Source organism: Polypterus senegalus, chromosome 12, assembly GCF_016835505.1.
Source record: "Polypterus senegalus isolate Bchr_013 chromosome 12, ASM1683550v1, whole genome shotgun sequence".
Taxonomy (NCBI): Eukaryota; Metazoa; Chordata; class Cladistia; order Polypteriformes; family Polypteridae; genus Polypterus; species Polypterus senegalus.
In genome coordinates this window covers 145824439-145841141 of record NC_053165.1, presented here as the reverse complement: position 1 = coordinate 145841141, position 16703 = coordinate 145824439, and the positions used below count along the sequence as shown (strand labels likewise).

The 16703-nt window shown below is 35.8% G+C and overlaps 1 protein-coding gene across 1 annotated transcript in view; it reads left to right on the top strand.

Annotated features, from left to right (window-relative positions):
• Nucleotides 1–2001: 2001 nt before the first annotated feature.
• Nucleotides 2002–16703, top strand: part of lipca (lipase, hepatic a) — a 39203-nt gene continuing 24501 nt past the window's right edge. The window contains exons 1-3 of the mRNA XM_039770222.1: nt 2002–2125; nt 2230–2345; nt 14091–14281. Coding sequence (XP_039626156.1) covers nt 2115–2125; nt 2230–2345; nt 14091–14281 — 318 coding nt within the window. The 5' untranslated portion in view covers nt 2002–2114. The remainder of the gene's footprint in view (nt 2126–2229; nt 2346–14090; nt 14282–16703) is intronic.

The window sequence follows — 16703 nt, the reverse complement described above, 5'->3', positions numbered from 1 at the left end:
TAAAATCAAAGAAAAAATAGAGAAACAAACACTCCACAAATGTCCCAACCCCCAGATCTAAAACTAACCTGACTCTGAGAATTCCCTCCACCACTGAGCCCTTCTTAAATTATTAGTGGCAAAAAACTACCAATGTGTGATAACACTTTTCAGGTCAGGTAACCCTGTTGTGGCCGACTCCCCATCCATAAGATCCCAAGGAATATTACAGGACTCTAATGACTATATGACCCACTATACTGTTATCATGGATGTTACAATGAATATTCCTTACATAAGACAAACCATACTAGTTCCCCCTTCTTATAGTCTTTTTTGCCCAAGTACTGCCTTGCCTAACTGTCACCCTACCACAATGGACAGAGCATTTTGTGTTTGATCTCTGTATTAATAGTAAATAGTTCTCTTCTTACAGATTATTTTCATTCTTATAAGTTCAATGTCCCATTTAAGAAGCAGTACATTTTGCTATACAGTTGCTAACATTTCTTCAAAAGATGCATAACATTAATTAAAGAAAAAATACTTGTGCTCTTTAAATCATATCATGGGAAAAAAAATTGCAATACTCTGTTATTTTCTTTGCCTACATTTGAAAAGCATGCATTTGTATTTAGAAAGGAAAGCAAAAGAAGCATTAAAATATAAGAAATTGAAGCACAGGTTCCATTTTAGTGTAAACTAGTCATCCCATTCCCCACCCCACCTGTTTGATAGATAAATGTGATAAGTTCAGCAAAGAGCTAGTCACCAACAGATTCCTCTAGCCGTCCAAATCACCTATTACAAGTGCCTTTGTTAATTCTTCGGCCGGGCCATGCACCAATCACATAAGATGTTTATGTTGGACACAATGGAAATCCTCATTTCACATAAACTAGTTACTTTTACACATACATTCATAAAAATACTATTTCAGTTTTGCCCCTTTCATCTCTTTCTCTCTGTAACCAGCATATTGTGCAACGTCTTGGTTATACATTTTATAAGATTTTGTAAGAGAAATATTTAGGATTCTTTCTCATTTTTAACATTGTCTCTAGATGTTTACACCTGAAAATGACCTTTTATATAGGTTTATAAATGTATAGTGTTATTACTGTCACATGTACAGAGCACAGTGAAATTCTTACTTGCATGTACAAAGATCTAATATTCCTAACAGAAGTTAAAAAACACTTTTATACACTGTATGTATGGCTAAATGCAAGCTATATGAAAGAGTAAAATGTGTATATACAGTAAATAATCACATATTTCTGAATCGCATTTAAAGCATAAATCATAGTGATTAACTAATTATTGACTACCAATTTAAGACAAATACACTTATACATATTAATTAAAGTATTGTAGGTGACTATTAAGGTCAAGAGGATACATTTATTCATAGCACAGATGAGAACTGTAATAACGCAAATAGTTCAATAGTTAACATACAGTGCAAGTTCAAAATTGCTTGCACACCAGTTCTGTCAAGATTAAAACATATTTGTGCATTTGTACTTTTATGAAATCTGGAAGTCCTGACCTTGATTTTCCCCAACCCATTTACCATACAGAAGGAGGGGGAACAGAGGATGTTGATTTATGTACTTGTCAAACATACTCAAATTAAATTACATTAAATTGATTAAACTATATTAAATCCTACTGGTAACATTTCATCTGGGTCTGAATTTACTCAGTAAATGCAAATGTCTTTTTTTCATTCCATATGAATGGAAGTCTATCTACACCCACTAAAGCCCCCACTAAACCACACTAATAATAAATATAATAAATAATAAAAATAATAAGGGTGCTGTCAGACACAAATGGCCTCATCAGCCTTGATCCACTTTTAACAAAGTCATCTCTAGCACAGCAATAAGAATGAACTGACAGGGACTAATACCATGACAAACCCAATTCTAAAAGAAAAAGTAGCGCACTTCCCCCAGCCCTTCCCAGAATGATGGCACACACTGTTTCGTAAAGTGTTCTGAGAAGTATTTGAACCAATCAGGTAAAAGTCAACTGAATTTGGCCAGGCAGTCTCTTGACCTTCAACCAGGGCTGCAAATACCACAGTCTGCATGCACCCTTGATCTTGTCCTTACAACTGGCAACAGATGCTGGCAAGGTAGGAAGACGACCCTGCTCACAATTGTTATACCATTTTTGAAAATTATAAACACAATTTGCAGATTAATGATTAATGTAACCTTCTTATATGCTCTTGTGCAGGTGGAGGTTGGGAACTCGTCGGTACTGTCCGCTCATGGCCTCTCTCAAAACTCTTCTCTTTCTGTCGCTGGTGTATTACTCATGTAACTCAGAGGAACTGGAAACATTCCGAACAGGTATACGGCTTTTGGGGTGAAGGTTGCAGCTAAACAGAATGTTGGCACTATAACGGTCAAACTGTGTTACAATCATTTGACTCAAAGTTTGAATATTAATATAATCAATTTTAGTGACAAAGATATCCGGTATAGACTTTTGATGATCAAAGTCTTTGTAGTGCCTTCAGCTTTATTAGAGGTAGAACTGCTGTTTAAAAGCTTCTCACATTACCATCAGAGTCAGATGAAGGGGGTTGCACAGACAGCACACACTGCAGCAGCCACAACTATATGGTCTTAACTTTGGCTTAATGATTAAACTAGGCTCAGTAAAGCACAGCAGAGAGAAGTACAGTAGAAGGCCAATGGTCAGACAGTCCCACAGCAGCTGAGAATAGCAGGATATTTCATAGTGTTTACCTGCATCATGTGTGTGATATCCACTCCTGTCTCACAAATTAAGTGTGAATATAGTAAAGAATGTTACTTGCAATAATGATATGCTGTTTCAGTTGGAGTGGTAGAGCCTGGAAGAGTCCAAAAGAGATCCCAAAGCAATACATTTTTCTTATTTGACATTTTCTTGGCTAGTATCTTGAAACTTTTTCCATTGGATGTACAGAAATACACTCTTATTACTCATTCATTTAACAGCATGCATTCAATGTAAGAAAAGGGCAAGGTAGCTTGGTAGATTATCTAGCCAAGAAGTGCCCTGTAGAAACATGGCACAAAATAACCCTTTCCCTTAGAGAGAGGGCCACTTGCAACTCTGTTGGCAATCTGGGTCTTGCTGGAAAGGGTCCACAATGCAGCAGTGCCAAACGAGTTGTGAAATTGTTCTCAGGTCAGGCTGCAAGCAAAGTTCATGAGCGACCACAATGTTATGTTGTTAGTGCTCCTGGAAAAATGAAGCAGGGTGGGGGAGATAGTGGAGTGGGGGCCTGGAACATTTCAGTTCATCTGCAAATGTCAGCATTGCATCATATGTTTAACTCTTTACTAGCCCTATTTCTATTAGGACACAGCATTCAGTCTGTGACATCCTCATTCCCAGGTCTACAGCTGGAATTTAATAAGGGGAATCTAAAACTCCTCTTTTTAATTTGTCTTGCACTTTCTGTGAATGTATTTGCTCTTATCCACCTTAATAAAAGGATAAGTGTCTGCTTGTCTATCTGCGTGTCCATTTGGTTGCTATGTCTGTGTCATTCCAAAAGGTGGTGAATCACAAACATTTTTAGTAATAAAATGTTGTATTTGTCATTCCAGCAGATGCTGCATCACAAACATTAGCACTGCTTTTACGAATCCCATACAAAATTGCATAAAACAGAGACATATGCATTATATGGTGCACTGCAAACATTAATGTTGAGGTCTATGTTGATTACTTAGATTTCATCCTGTCTTAGAAGGGTAGCACAGCTAGTATAGCATTATAAAAGATCAGAGACAGATCAGAACAGGACAGTTGATTATCAGATGGCAAAGCTATTTAAAAGCACAACAGTTCCCTCAGGTGTTCCATAGTGTTTAGCACATCCTCTCTCATAGTCTACACATTAACTGGACCTTCTAGACATTACAGTCACTTGTCTTTATAGGGTGGTTTTGGCTCAAAGTACTGTATGGGGTATTTTTGATGCAGAAATAGAAAGATAACATAATAGCCAAATGTACAAAGATGAACTACAGTAAGGACAAGGAGGCAACATGGTTAAAAAGAAGATGTTCATTTACTTCACAGGTGCTACTATACAAAGTGTACAGCATGGTGATGTAATAGTTAATGCTGCTGTCACTCAATTCCACAGACATGTGTGTGATTTCTGGCCCAATTGCTATCTGTATAAAATGTGCATATTTTCTCTATGCCTGGTTGTTTTTTCTTAAAATGTTCCAGTTTTCTTCCTCATCCCAAAGACATGTATGTTAATGTTCTGTTTGAAGTTAAACAAGGCAAATGTATTTTTTTAGTTGACAAAAAGATGGAGGAAGAACCTAAGGTGCAGTACAAGTCTGTGTAGGGAGATCAGAAAGTAAACAAGCTGACACAAGATGGATACATTTGCAGTAAGGATCAACAAAGTTTGAACTTTTAAATCAGAAATCAATAGCAAAATGCTAAACAAGATCATAGTCATAATTTCTTGGTAAATTAAAAACCTATATATTCAGAACAAACAACTTGTGGTTTTAACACTACTTAATAGATGCCATGAACACACTGATGACCGAACGCAGTACGACACCCTAAACTACACACCCTGCAGCTACACATCGCGTCCTGGTAACTGCATCACAAAATGAAAAACTGCAAGGCTAAAACATAATAATAATAATTACTATTATTATTAACAAATATCTAAGGGCAATAACTTGCATTCAGGGTGAATCACAGACATTTAAAACTTTCAAAATTACAGAATAACTCCAAAACAAAGATATACTACATGTAAACAAATAAATGTACATCTGAAACAAAGCAGTTAAAGTAACTGTTATTTTCTAAATTGGCTTAACATAAAGTGGATGGATGCGTGTTTGAATATGCCAACAAATAGACTGGTGTCCCATTTGGGTACATTTCCTACCTTGTGTCTCATGCTACCCGGCTAGAGTTCCAATGTAGTTTTCCCTGTAAATAAAAAAAAAAAAAAAAAAGCAGTTCCAACTATGTGAATTCCAGCTATGTTACTCTGTGTGCTTGTTATTCCAATCAAATCAAATTTATCATTCCAGAACAATCATTCACATTCAACTAAACAGCTTTATCAGTTAGCCTCTGATATCATAAAGGAAGAATTGCAAGAAAGAGCACACAAAATATCCTATACAATAGGTTGCCTTGTCGTTTACAAAAAGCATACCAAATCATCTCCCCTTGCCTGAAAACAATCTATCATCATCACTTAATTCCCTAGGATAACAAGATTTGTTTTTCATTTGTAACATACCATACCATTTTTTAAACCGTTGTAATCCTGAGCAGGGTCATGGTAGGCTGAAGACTATCCCAGTTAGCATGGGGCGCAAGGCAGGAACCATTACCTGAACAGGGCGCCAGTCCATCACAGGGAAACACACTCATACACGCACACACACCCACTAGGGCAATTTAGTGTCGCCAATCCACATAATCCGCATGTCTTTGGGCTGTGGGAGGAAGCCGGAACACCTGGATATACAAAAATGTTTAATTGTGTGTCTTTGTACATAAAGTCTCTAATTTATGATGTTAGAGGTTGACTGCAGTTTAAAGCTTATTGAATTATGGTAGATGACAATTTTGAATTTTTCCTAGAAATAACAGAAACCATACAGCATCAGAATGACAACTGCCGAATGTTGTTTTTACATTATATATTGTCTTTCACGACAAATACCACTATAAAGAAGGCAAGAATACAGTATATTTTAAAAAGAATACTGAAATACAAACAAATGTCAAGGAAACACTGAAACTACATAGTGAATGCAAAAATCCTGACTCCTAACTACAACCAGATACGATAAAAAAGGAAGCGACTGCACACAGGCAATGACTAACAGAGCATGATCAGGTTCAGTATCGGGATCAGCATAACATGAATCACAGATTCAGATATGAAGCAAATAAATATATTAAATTTAGACTTTCTGTGAAATGTAAAAGGAAAAAAAGAGTGGACCTTGAACTATGACAAATACGCTGATTGAAGCAGCCACACAAAAGCTTCTCTTACAAAATACAGTTCCTGCAAGCCTGAATTTCACAAAATATTTACATAATATGGATAAAATAAATTTATATTTTATCTTAAACATTTAGATTTTAAATTACTATTTAATTGAAGGACAAGTAGCCCTGGTCCTGGCTTGTCATAGATTTTTGCTTCTGACCGTTTCCTAATTTAAGGTTAATTATAGCTGTTAGTCAAATTTATGCTTAATATAATCCCTTGATATGCAGTTTTAAAAGTTAGCAACAGTATCCATTTTATTTCTCTGTGAATTTAACACCCTTTATAAGAAGAAGTCTACCCATTTGGTTAAGAGTCTGATTTTGCATTCATTTTCTTTTTTCTTAAACCAGCTTCCACTTAACACCCAGAAAGTTGTAAGCTGCTCTGACCTGAAACTAAGGAGTCTGATGAAATATTCATCATAATATACCACATATATTCAAAATTCACTCATACTAGCAAAATGTAAATCAAACAAGTCATTTACACAATAAAATACTAATTTTGGAAGGCTATGTTTTTATTACACTTCTGAATTCTAGTTATGTTAAAATTCACGTTGACAACAAAATACAACTGTTCAACTGAAATTTAATGAGTGAAAATACTCAGTGAAGAAAGAAGTATATGATTTTCAGGTGAATTTTCTTTTAAATATCATTAAGTAATAACAAAAATATGTTCTATATTTTAAGTAGTCTCAATTTAAAAAGCATAAATTATTAATCTACAAAACCACATTATTGGCACTGCATGTTTGATTGATGGTAATCATGGTGATGTATGGATTTTGTTACTTTCTTCCAGATCCAAGAGAGTGGGTTAAAACCCTGGTTTTGTCACTATTTCTTTTGTATTTGCATATTCTTCCCATGACTGTATTGGTTTCCCTCCCAAAATCAAATACATGCAGATAATGTTGACTGGAGACTCTAGACTGCCACTGTTTGTTTGTGAATGTGACTGGAAGCTTAGGGTTCGCATATCTACTTTGTACTCAATAATGCTGGGATAGGCTCTATCTTCCAATGACCTTGTATTTAAATAAAATGGTTAGGAAACGTAATAAAGTAATAAAAACAGTACTATAAATATAATCTATCTATCTAAAGAGTACTGTGAAATTCTCAAACCCACTTGTCCAGTTTAAGGTCACATAGAGCCCATCCTGAAATTACTTACAATGCTGGGCCCACTCATCCAGTCTATTGTTGGGCACACACCCACACTCTCCAGAGATTCAGTGAACAAGGCCAAATAAGTGTCAACAATTATCATAACTTCCCTGTCTTTAGGATGAATACCAGACAACCCAGAGAAAAACATAGACATAGACCCAAGGATAATGCGGACACGCCATATGGACAGTGCCCAGAGTGAAATTTGGATCAGCAAGACAGCAGTCCTAACCTTAAATAAATATTTAGAACAAACACAAATTTTAAAAACTGGAAGATATTATAATAACTAATTAAAAAATAAAGGGTCATGTTAACTGCCAAAAATTCCACACAGAGTGAAAAATAAATGTTAAATAAAAATATGATGGTATAGATAAGCCAATAAACAGTTCTTTTTACCTGCTAAAATGTTATAGCAAAAAGTCGCAGATAACTGGAGTGCTAAAGCTTGCATCCCTTAAATAAATGTGGATGGGCAGAACAGCAAGTAGCGGCAAAGCAAAATGCAGGAAAATTCAGCAGAACCACAAAGGCTGGGCATGGCATCAGTGAATAAGGGAGCTCGCAGTGCATTCTATTCGTATCCATCCATCCATCCATTATCCAACCCGCTTTAGCCTAACTACAGGGTCACGGGGGTCTGCTGGAGCCAACCCCAGCCAACACTGGGCGCAAGGCAGGAAACCAACCCCAGGCAGGGCGCCAGCCCACCGCAGAGCAATTCTATTCTTATACAAAAAAAATGTACATCTGAAGATATGTAATGTTGTTCACCCGTCTTTTCTTCTTCACTCTGTTACACTTCTGATTTAATCCTGGCTGGGAATGGTACAATCTTTTTTTAAAACGCGAACGGGTTGAGCCGCTACAGCTGACATCAAACTACATGAAAAAAGCGGTGCACGGCGTTGTGACAGGACACGCGAGTCTATGCGCAGCCCGCCAAAATGCATGTGCAGATGAACCCTCCCCTTTTACAACGTAGCAACATGCTATTGGAAGAAGAGGAAAGAAAGGCATTGCACATGTCTTGCAAAGATTGGCGGGATGTTGCGTGAAAAGACTGTAGGCGAGCAAGATGTTTGTATTGCAACTTTTTTAAAATTCAATTTTTGTAGCAAATTGTGTGTTGTAACAGAATAGCCACTATACATTTAAAACATATACTGAGTCGACATTGTCCGTATAAGTCAAATGAAGGTGCACAAACATTGAGATATATACTGATCATGCGGCATTTAGGCTGCTTTAAGCGCATGGCAGGACAGAAAAAAAATGATGGGAAAATCCGCTCAGGTTTGTAATTCTTTGTGGTAATATTTGTTGTAAAAAGAACAAATAAAAAAAAAAAACATGGGTTGACGGTGCGTACTAAGAAGCCGCTTTATGTCTTGTGGTGTTTGGCAGGGGTTTATAGTGATTGAGCATGTAAATATTTGGGGATACTGTATACAGCAGAAAAAATATGATTAGTTTCTCCAATCCTGAATTTAAATGCCGTACCTGTTCTTCCTGTCTCTGCTTGGGTTCATCTACGGTTTTCCCTCCCTTATCTCAGAGAGAGAGACATGTTAGGCTTATTCATAATTTTTAATTGGCCAAATTTGTGTGTGAATAAGTTCTGCTTTGGAATGATATGCATCCAAGTTGGTTCCTTTTTTTGCACTCAATGCCACAGAGAGGTTCTTGCCAAATGGATTATGTGGTTTTAAAGTCACACTTTTTTTTACAATAGTCCTTTTTTAAATTGAATTCCGGATTTAAAACTTTGTTTCAAGAGTGAGGCTGCTAAGCACTGTTAATATTTAAAACAATAAGTTACTTCAAGGTGGCAGTGTTAGACATTTAGACAGAAGGTATACATTTTAAATATTTAACAGCGAATATGCCTTAGTTAGGGATTAAATAAATATATTCTCTATACATCAAGATTTTCCTCAGTTACTGTTGGTTTGAAAATATCCATTTTTGGTACCCATTCGTTTCAACAACAGGGTCGCAGATAGCGGCATCATTGTATTGTATTATCATATTTGTCTTGCTTTACAACTGTAGGGACTCATCTTTGTACATTCCTAATGTGCCCATGGAGAGTCGAGCAGCCATGTTGAATTTATAAAAATAAAATTTTATTGCTGTAGTTAGGGTTAAACTGGATTATTGATAAGCTGAAACAGTCACATAAGTGGAATTACTCTAGTCCAAGTAACTTAGAGTTTGCCAGTTGTCCATGTGACAGAGTGAACATCCTCCAGGTTCTTTCACATTCGCAGTGTAATGAACTGGTGCCTCATGCCAAGAGATTCCTGCCTTGTTCCTGATGCTGCCAGGTTGGGCTGTAGCCACCCCCACAACATTCAACTGGATTAAGTGGGTACGAGAATGTATACATTGTATGTACTTCCACAGTCCAAAGCATGCTGCTAGTGCTGACTGCTTACTGAACCATTAATTAATACAGTGGGTGTGCTGATACGTTTGGGTGTTCTGCTGTGTACTGAAAGCCTCCTACTAGTTGCATTCTTTGTGTGAGTAGTCAGGTTCAACAGAAAAAAATATACAAATAAATGGAGGAATTCTACAAAAATGTATTATATTTTTGATGAGACTTAAGATGGTGAGGGACTATATATACAGTAAGGATGCCAATTCAGTCAGCATCACTAATTTTCTGCATGACTCTTGCTAAATCACTCAATAAGTCAAAATATGAAGGGACTTATTTTAACTTTTTTTAAATGGGTATAAGATATTTACTTATAAATATTAATTTTCCAATACTGATATGTTATGTCTGCCAGAGCTCTAATTCTACCATCATTCATTATCTTAACTAGGAATTCACCAAAATGAAAATTATTGGACAAAGCAAATTTCAGAAAACACTTGGCCAATATTGAGTGGAAATGACCTTTTTCAGTTTTTTTTTTTTGCATATCTGATTTTGGGTCACTGCATTAGGAATAAATTAAATCTACTTTATGTAGATTTCATCTTTTCAGTGAAAATGAATTATAGAACTGCAGGTTGATGAAAATTCCTTCTATTATTGAAGTAAGTCTTTTCTATGAAAATATGTTAAAACATGAACTGAGAACAGATCAGTGAATCCTTACATAAATAAAAAGTAACAATAAAACATGATATCACATGGATACGAGAGAAAATGCAAACTTCACATATTTAATGACAGGGCTAGCTAGTCTCTGTAGGTATAAAGCAACTGTGCTAACAACTGTGCCACCTGGTCATATTGGTTAAATATTTAAACTTGAATAGTCCACCTGTGTTTTTGGACATTTGTTATCATAACACACAAATCAGGTATTTATTTTTTTTTTAAGATTGCTCCTCAACCTTTGAGAAGTCATTTCACTTAGCAGTACTTCAAATATATGGACACAATCCTATCACACATGTATAGAGAACGGGGATAAGATTTGCTGTCAAAAATATCCATTATGCAAATGGTGGTTTGTTGAAGCTTAAGAAGCCTTCTAAAAAGAGTAACATTGATATTTGTCTAGAGTCAGTGTTCACTGTCATTAATCTTGCATAATAATGGAAAACCAATATCACATTTGAGAGTAGGTTTGGACATGAGTAAGCTGAACAATGGACTGGCAACTCAGTTAGAGCTGATTTGTGCCTTAACCTGAATGTTACTGGAACAAGTTCTCCTATGACCCAGAATTAGATTAATAGTGTTTGGAATTGTTATGTTATGAGTGGTTGTTCAAAAACTATAGACCGGAATTTAAATGCTAACAATCCTTAACATCGTGACTGGCCTAAACATTCTAGGCCATTTTTCTTTTAGGTGTAGGTAAAAGTTATTAGCCTGTAGTAAACATAAGAGAATGGTGGAGATTTAAGAAAGACAACAGGAAGAACAGTAAGTGTGTACAGAATAGTGACACAAGTAAATGAAACTTAAAACATAAGGCATGTGACATTGTTCTTTTTAAGCATAATATAAATTAAGCACCTCTATTAGTAGTATTGTCACTTATACAGAGTACTGTGAAATTCTCAAACCCACTTGTCCAATTTAGGGTCACAGAGAGCCCATCTTGAAGTTACTTACAATGAAGCGCTTTGTAAGTGCTCATTTTTGTAAGTTTAAGTTTTTTCATTTTGTAAGGCAGGGTGCCCACACTTTTTCGGCTTGCAAGCTACTTTTAAAATGCCCAGGTCGAAATGATCTACCTACATTAAAAATGCTATATACATACACACATACACATATCCACGGAGTATACTTTATACATAAAATATATGTTGTTGTACCTTGCATAACTGAATAACCTTTATGGCACAATAACAATTCAATACATTTATGGTCACTACAGTATTTGGATTTAATAATCTTCATGTGGGAAAAGGCTGACTAATGCAGTCATGGAGCCATTGAATTCAGCCGAGTGAAAAATGACAGCTGTGCGATTAACGGAGATTTTAGTTCCCTCTCCTTTCTCTTTCTCAGATTGCTTTTTGGAAGGAAGTCAGTTTGGTAGTTTTTATGAACAGTTCAAAAGTGCCTTTCCACATTTTCCTTCTTTGGAATAGCAATGACAGATTGGCAGATCAGACAAACGCACTTTGATTGTGACATTGTGAGAGAATAAATTCCTCTTCAATTCCACATCCAGCCCATAACCAAAAATTTTTTTTAAAATCCCTTCTTTAGTCGATACAAATTGGAAGGCTAACTAGATCACTTAGATAGCCGGAGTTTTGTAGTAGCTCGCATGTTTGATTGTGTGTGCGGGATGACCAGTGTGTTAGATGAGAAGAGATCTCAGACTGGCCGCCCTGTATGTCAATCAAGTTGCAAGTGACATAGGTAGGATATATGATAGACTAACATTTAAAAAAATTTTTTTTTGGAATGCCACGCGATCTACTGGTCGATCGTGATCGACACCATGGGCACCCCCATTGTAAGGGTTCATTGAAGCAGGGCTGCAGTGTTCATTACTTTGTTTGAGCGTACCAGCCAGTTGCCATTTATACACATTTAAATATTGGCATTTCCAGAAGTGAAATGTGGTCAACCAAGCAGTTTCTTGTTTATCTTTATCTGTGATAGCACAACAGTGTCAGTTTTGAGTACTGACATTGAAACACTGCTGAGATGGATCAATACTGTACATAATGCAAAATTTACCCATGCCTCTTAAAACAATGACATCAGAGGGACTTACAAATAATGCATAAAATGAAGGTTCAAGGTGTATAACAATAAATTCTTCCTTGCATGTCTACTCAGAATAGTGACAGTGATAAACAAAAAATATACTGTATACACATACAAACACAGAGTGTAACATATATACAGTTATACTCTCTATACATATGCACACAGAGTATTTATGAAGAATAGCTGTTCAACAGCCTTAGGACCTGTGGGTAGTAATGGTGTCTGAATCTGCTGACCATTTTCCAGAAGAGAGCAATAACTAAAGTAACTGTGGAGATGGCTGTGGTCTTTAATAATGTTTTTTGCCCTTTCTAAGGCAGCAAGTGTTGTATCTGTCCTAAACAAAATCTGGGTGTTGATAATTTTTAGTGCTGCTCTCACCACTCACTGGAGTGTTATGTAGCTGAAGAGGATGGACTCCACTGTATGCTTATAGATGTTAGTGAAACTATATGGGGAAATCCCATCCATTACCATTACCATGTGGAGTACCTCTGTTAAGAGTCAGCGTGAATGATGTGGTGCTGCCAGTTCGCATATGTTGAGGTAGAAAGTCCAAAATTCAGTTTCAAACGGTAGCACTAAGTCCCAGGTTAATGAGTTTGGCGGTCAGATTTGATGGTACGACAGTGTTACATGAGCTGAGGTGTAGTCTATAAACAGAACTCTGGCAAATTACTGTTTATTATCTCAATTGTGCCAATATTGTATGAAGTGTAAGGGATTTGGTATCCTCTGTAGATAGGTTGTAACCATCTGCAGACTAGAGGTGGTCCAGAGTATCTGGAATATTATGCTGAATGAGTCCCAGAACCACCCTCTCAAAGCACTTCATCATGAGTGGAGTGAGTAGCACTGGTCTGTAGTCATTCAGACATTCCTTTTCTTTTAGCACAGTAATTGCTGTACTTTGGGAGCAGGAATGGACTAAAGATCCTCTCAGCGAAATATTAAAGATGCAACTGAGACATCAACTAATTGGTGGCTACAGATTTTTAACATGCAGTCTTAAATTCCATCCAGACCAGATGCCATATAGACATTAACACATTTAAAAGACCTTCTTTTGCCCTGCACACAATCTAGAGAAGGAAATGGTGTAGGCAATGAAATGGCTGGCTGCTTATTATTGTGATCAAAGGAGGCACAGGAAGCATTACATTTATAAGGGTGACAAGCAGTGGATGACATTGGATCAGGCTTGGCTTTGCAATCCCTAAGCATCTCTAAAAGTGCCAAAGTTTGCATGAATCATTACTACTGTTATACTCGGTCTCCAGTTTATCACTACTCTACCTACTTTTCTGAGCTAGTACCCTCCATATCTTGTATGTTTCCATGCTCCCATGCCGAAATGCATTGTTGCATCCTTCAGTACATTTCTGATGTCAACAATGATCCATTGCTTTTTTTTTTTTTGCAGGAAATATGAATACAGTATTGTTTTTGTAAGCACACAGTCATTCACACATCTTTTCATGATAACATAATATACATTATGGGCAGTCAAACCATGTGTACATTTAAAGTCTGCCCCATTCTTTGTAGACATTGTTCATTGGATTCTAATGTAACATTCAATGACTCGGGTGGTTTTATTATTTATAGTCTGATGATGAAGTGATTAACTCTGATTTTCTTTACAATGCAGGGCCAACGGGAGAGCTTAAAGCAGTCTACACACTTAAATCTCAGTACATCCCAAAATCCGCTTTTCGATTATATACAAATGGCGATGCCATTGAAGACACCTGCAGCATCCTACCTTTTCAACCTCAGACACTGAATCTGTGTGGCTTCAACACATCTACACCACTGGTGATCATCATCCACGGCTGGTCGGTAAGTTCATTTGCATGGCATAACAATTACACTCTATTTCAATCATAATTTTTATGTTCTATTGAGATGAAATTGCAGGCCATCATTTACTTTTTGCCTAGCCAACTTGGTTCAAACCTCCAGTCAGCAGAGCCCTTATAGTAGACTTGTAAGCAAGAATTTACTTTCACTTCTTTTTCTGTAAAATGCCATACTACAGTCAGGCATGGGATGATATGGTAAAAAGCTACTCCAAAGTTTATTACATTGTTTGATTCATGAATTTGTGCATTGTATTTCTATGGAAAACGCTCATCTCTAAGGAAATCAAAATGAAACTGCTCCCTGAAATGTTGAAATCAAATGTGTCAGAAGGTCTACGGCTTACAGTTTGCCACACAAAGTCTAGAATCGGCACTATGGCAAGCATTCAGAAAGAACCTAGATTAATTTTAGGGGTAATGGCAAAAATCTTAATATTTAAATTAAAATGTCAACATTAAAGGTTGAATCTTTTTTTAAAACTTCAGAAATGTCTATAACTTTATAAACGAAGTATTCAATAACACAAAAGAAATTTCCAGTATTTAAACAAAACAGACAAAATAAATTGATTCCAAAAGTGGGTCTGTTTCAAAATGTATCACTTTGGTGTTAGAAAATGTAAAAGTTATCGAAGTTACACTCATCCTACTAAATATTTAGAAAGTATCTTCAGAATTCATTTTTTTAATATTATCAGAAAGGGAGGACCCATTTCAAATATATCATCAGTTTGGAAACATACTATAAATATTACAGAAGTATGATGTGGAGGCCAAGATTTTGACTTTAAACGAAAGGTTTCTTATTTATTTTTTGTACGTGATTTGCTATGAGACCCTGAATGAGTCACAGGACACGCATATGTCAATAATTCAACAATAGGAAGGATATCATTTAAGAAAGAGACTATATAGTATCTTAAGGATGGCAGTTGAATTTTTTTGGTTTAAACTCTGTTAGTGGTTTACTGTGAGAGCCTAAACAAGTCACGAGACTTATCTATACACTAAATGCAAACGTATCTCAATATTTTAACAATAGCTTTGTAAATGTAAAGTGCAGTGGGAATAATTTCATTAAAGAAAGGCACTATATAACTTCATATGGAAACTGAAACATGAGTCACTTAAACTGCTGTTATGTCAAGAGTATGTCCATTGCAGAATAATGTTGTAAATGTAAAGAGTACTGGAGTGGTGGTCATTATTGAAAGGCTCTGTATAAAATAAAAATAGTAAAATGGTTTATTAAACTGTGTCTGGAAGATTTAAGCAAACAAAAGATATTGGAGCCAAATGACACATTCTGCTTCCAGCTTGTTTCAAAGAGTCACAGAACTCTCTACAACAGTTCAGAAAGAATCCAGGTTTCTGTGAAAGTTTGTATCAACTATTAACATTTAAGAGAAAGAATTATCAGATTTTACATCATCTTTGAATCTTGGAGTAAATCTTGTTATGTTTAAAAGATTCAACAATGCAATACAACGTTCTACCATTAATACAAACCAGATAAAAGAAACAGGTGCCAAAAGTGAGGCTGAAATTAAACATACCAACATAGCAGTTGTCAAAGACAGATACCCTTCCCCCAAAAATGCTTGGAAGAGACTTGCATGGTTTATTAGGATTGAAATGATTAGTTTTAAAATTATGTCAGCTTTGAAACACGCCTTACATTTTTTAATCTTCAAAGTACAAACAGTTTTGTAACACTGTGAATTAAGATCTACCCAAACCAAATATGTAGATACTGTAGATAAATAGCACTTTATTTATCCCAAAGGGGAATGCTTTTAGCAAAAGAACTATACACATACATTGTACATAAATTAGTAAACATAACAAACAACAACAACGGCCCACTAACGTACATACCAGAATTACTATAAAGAAAATCTTCTTACTTGAGGAAAAGAGCAGTCACAGTGATGCATTAGAAAGACGTATTGTTGTAGGTATAAAGGAGCCCCACAGGTGTTTCTTGACACATTTCTGCAGAATTATTTATTGGCTGAAAGTACTTAACTATTGTGTGTCAAAGACAGAATGTGCATTATTTAATATAAAAGTAAACAAAAAATCTGAAATGAATCCACATAAGATCAATAGGGTTATATCACAAACATTAACTGCAAAAAAAATCTACTAAATGTTATTTCAGTCTTGAAACAGCCTGTAAATAATGGCACATTCAAAAGTTTAAATTATTCAGTAATGCAGTACAAATTCCAACAATGAATAAAGTTGGCATAGCTGTGCACTGCAAGTGTTTATCAGGTGGCAAGAAACAGCACACTGACAGCTGTATCAGTTTTACATTATATAACCACCCGTTTCATAATGTGTTTATAATTATTTAAATGTAATGTATATATAATGTTTATATAAAACATAAA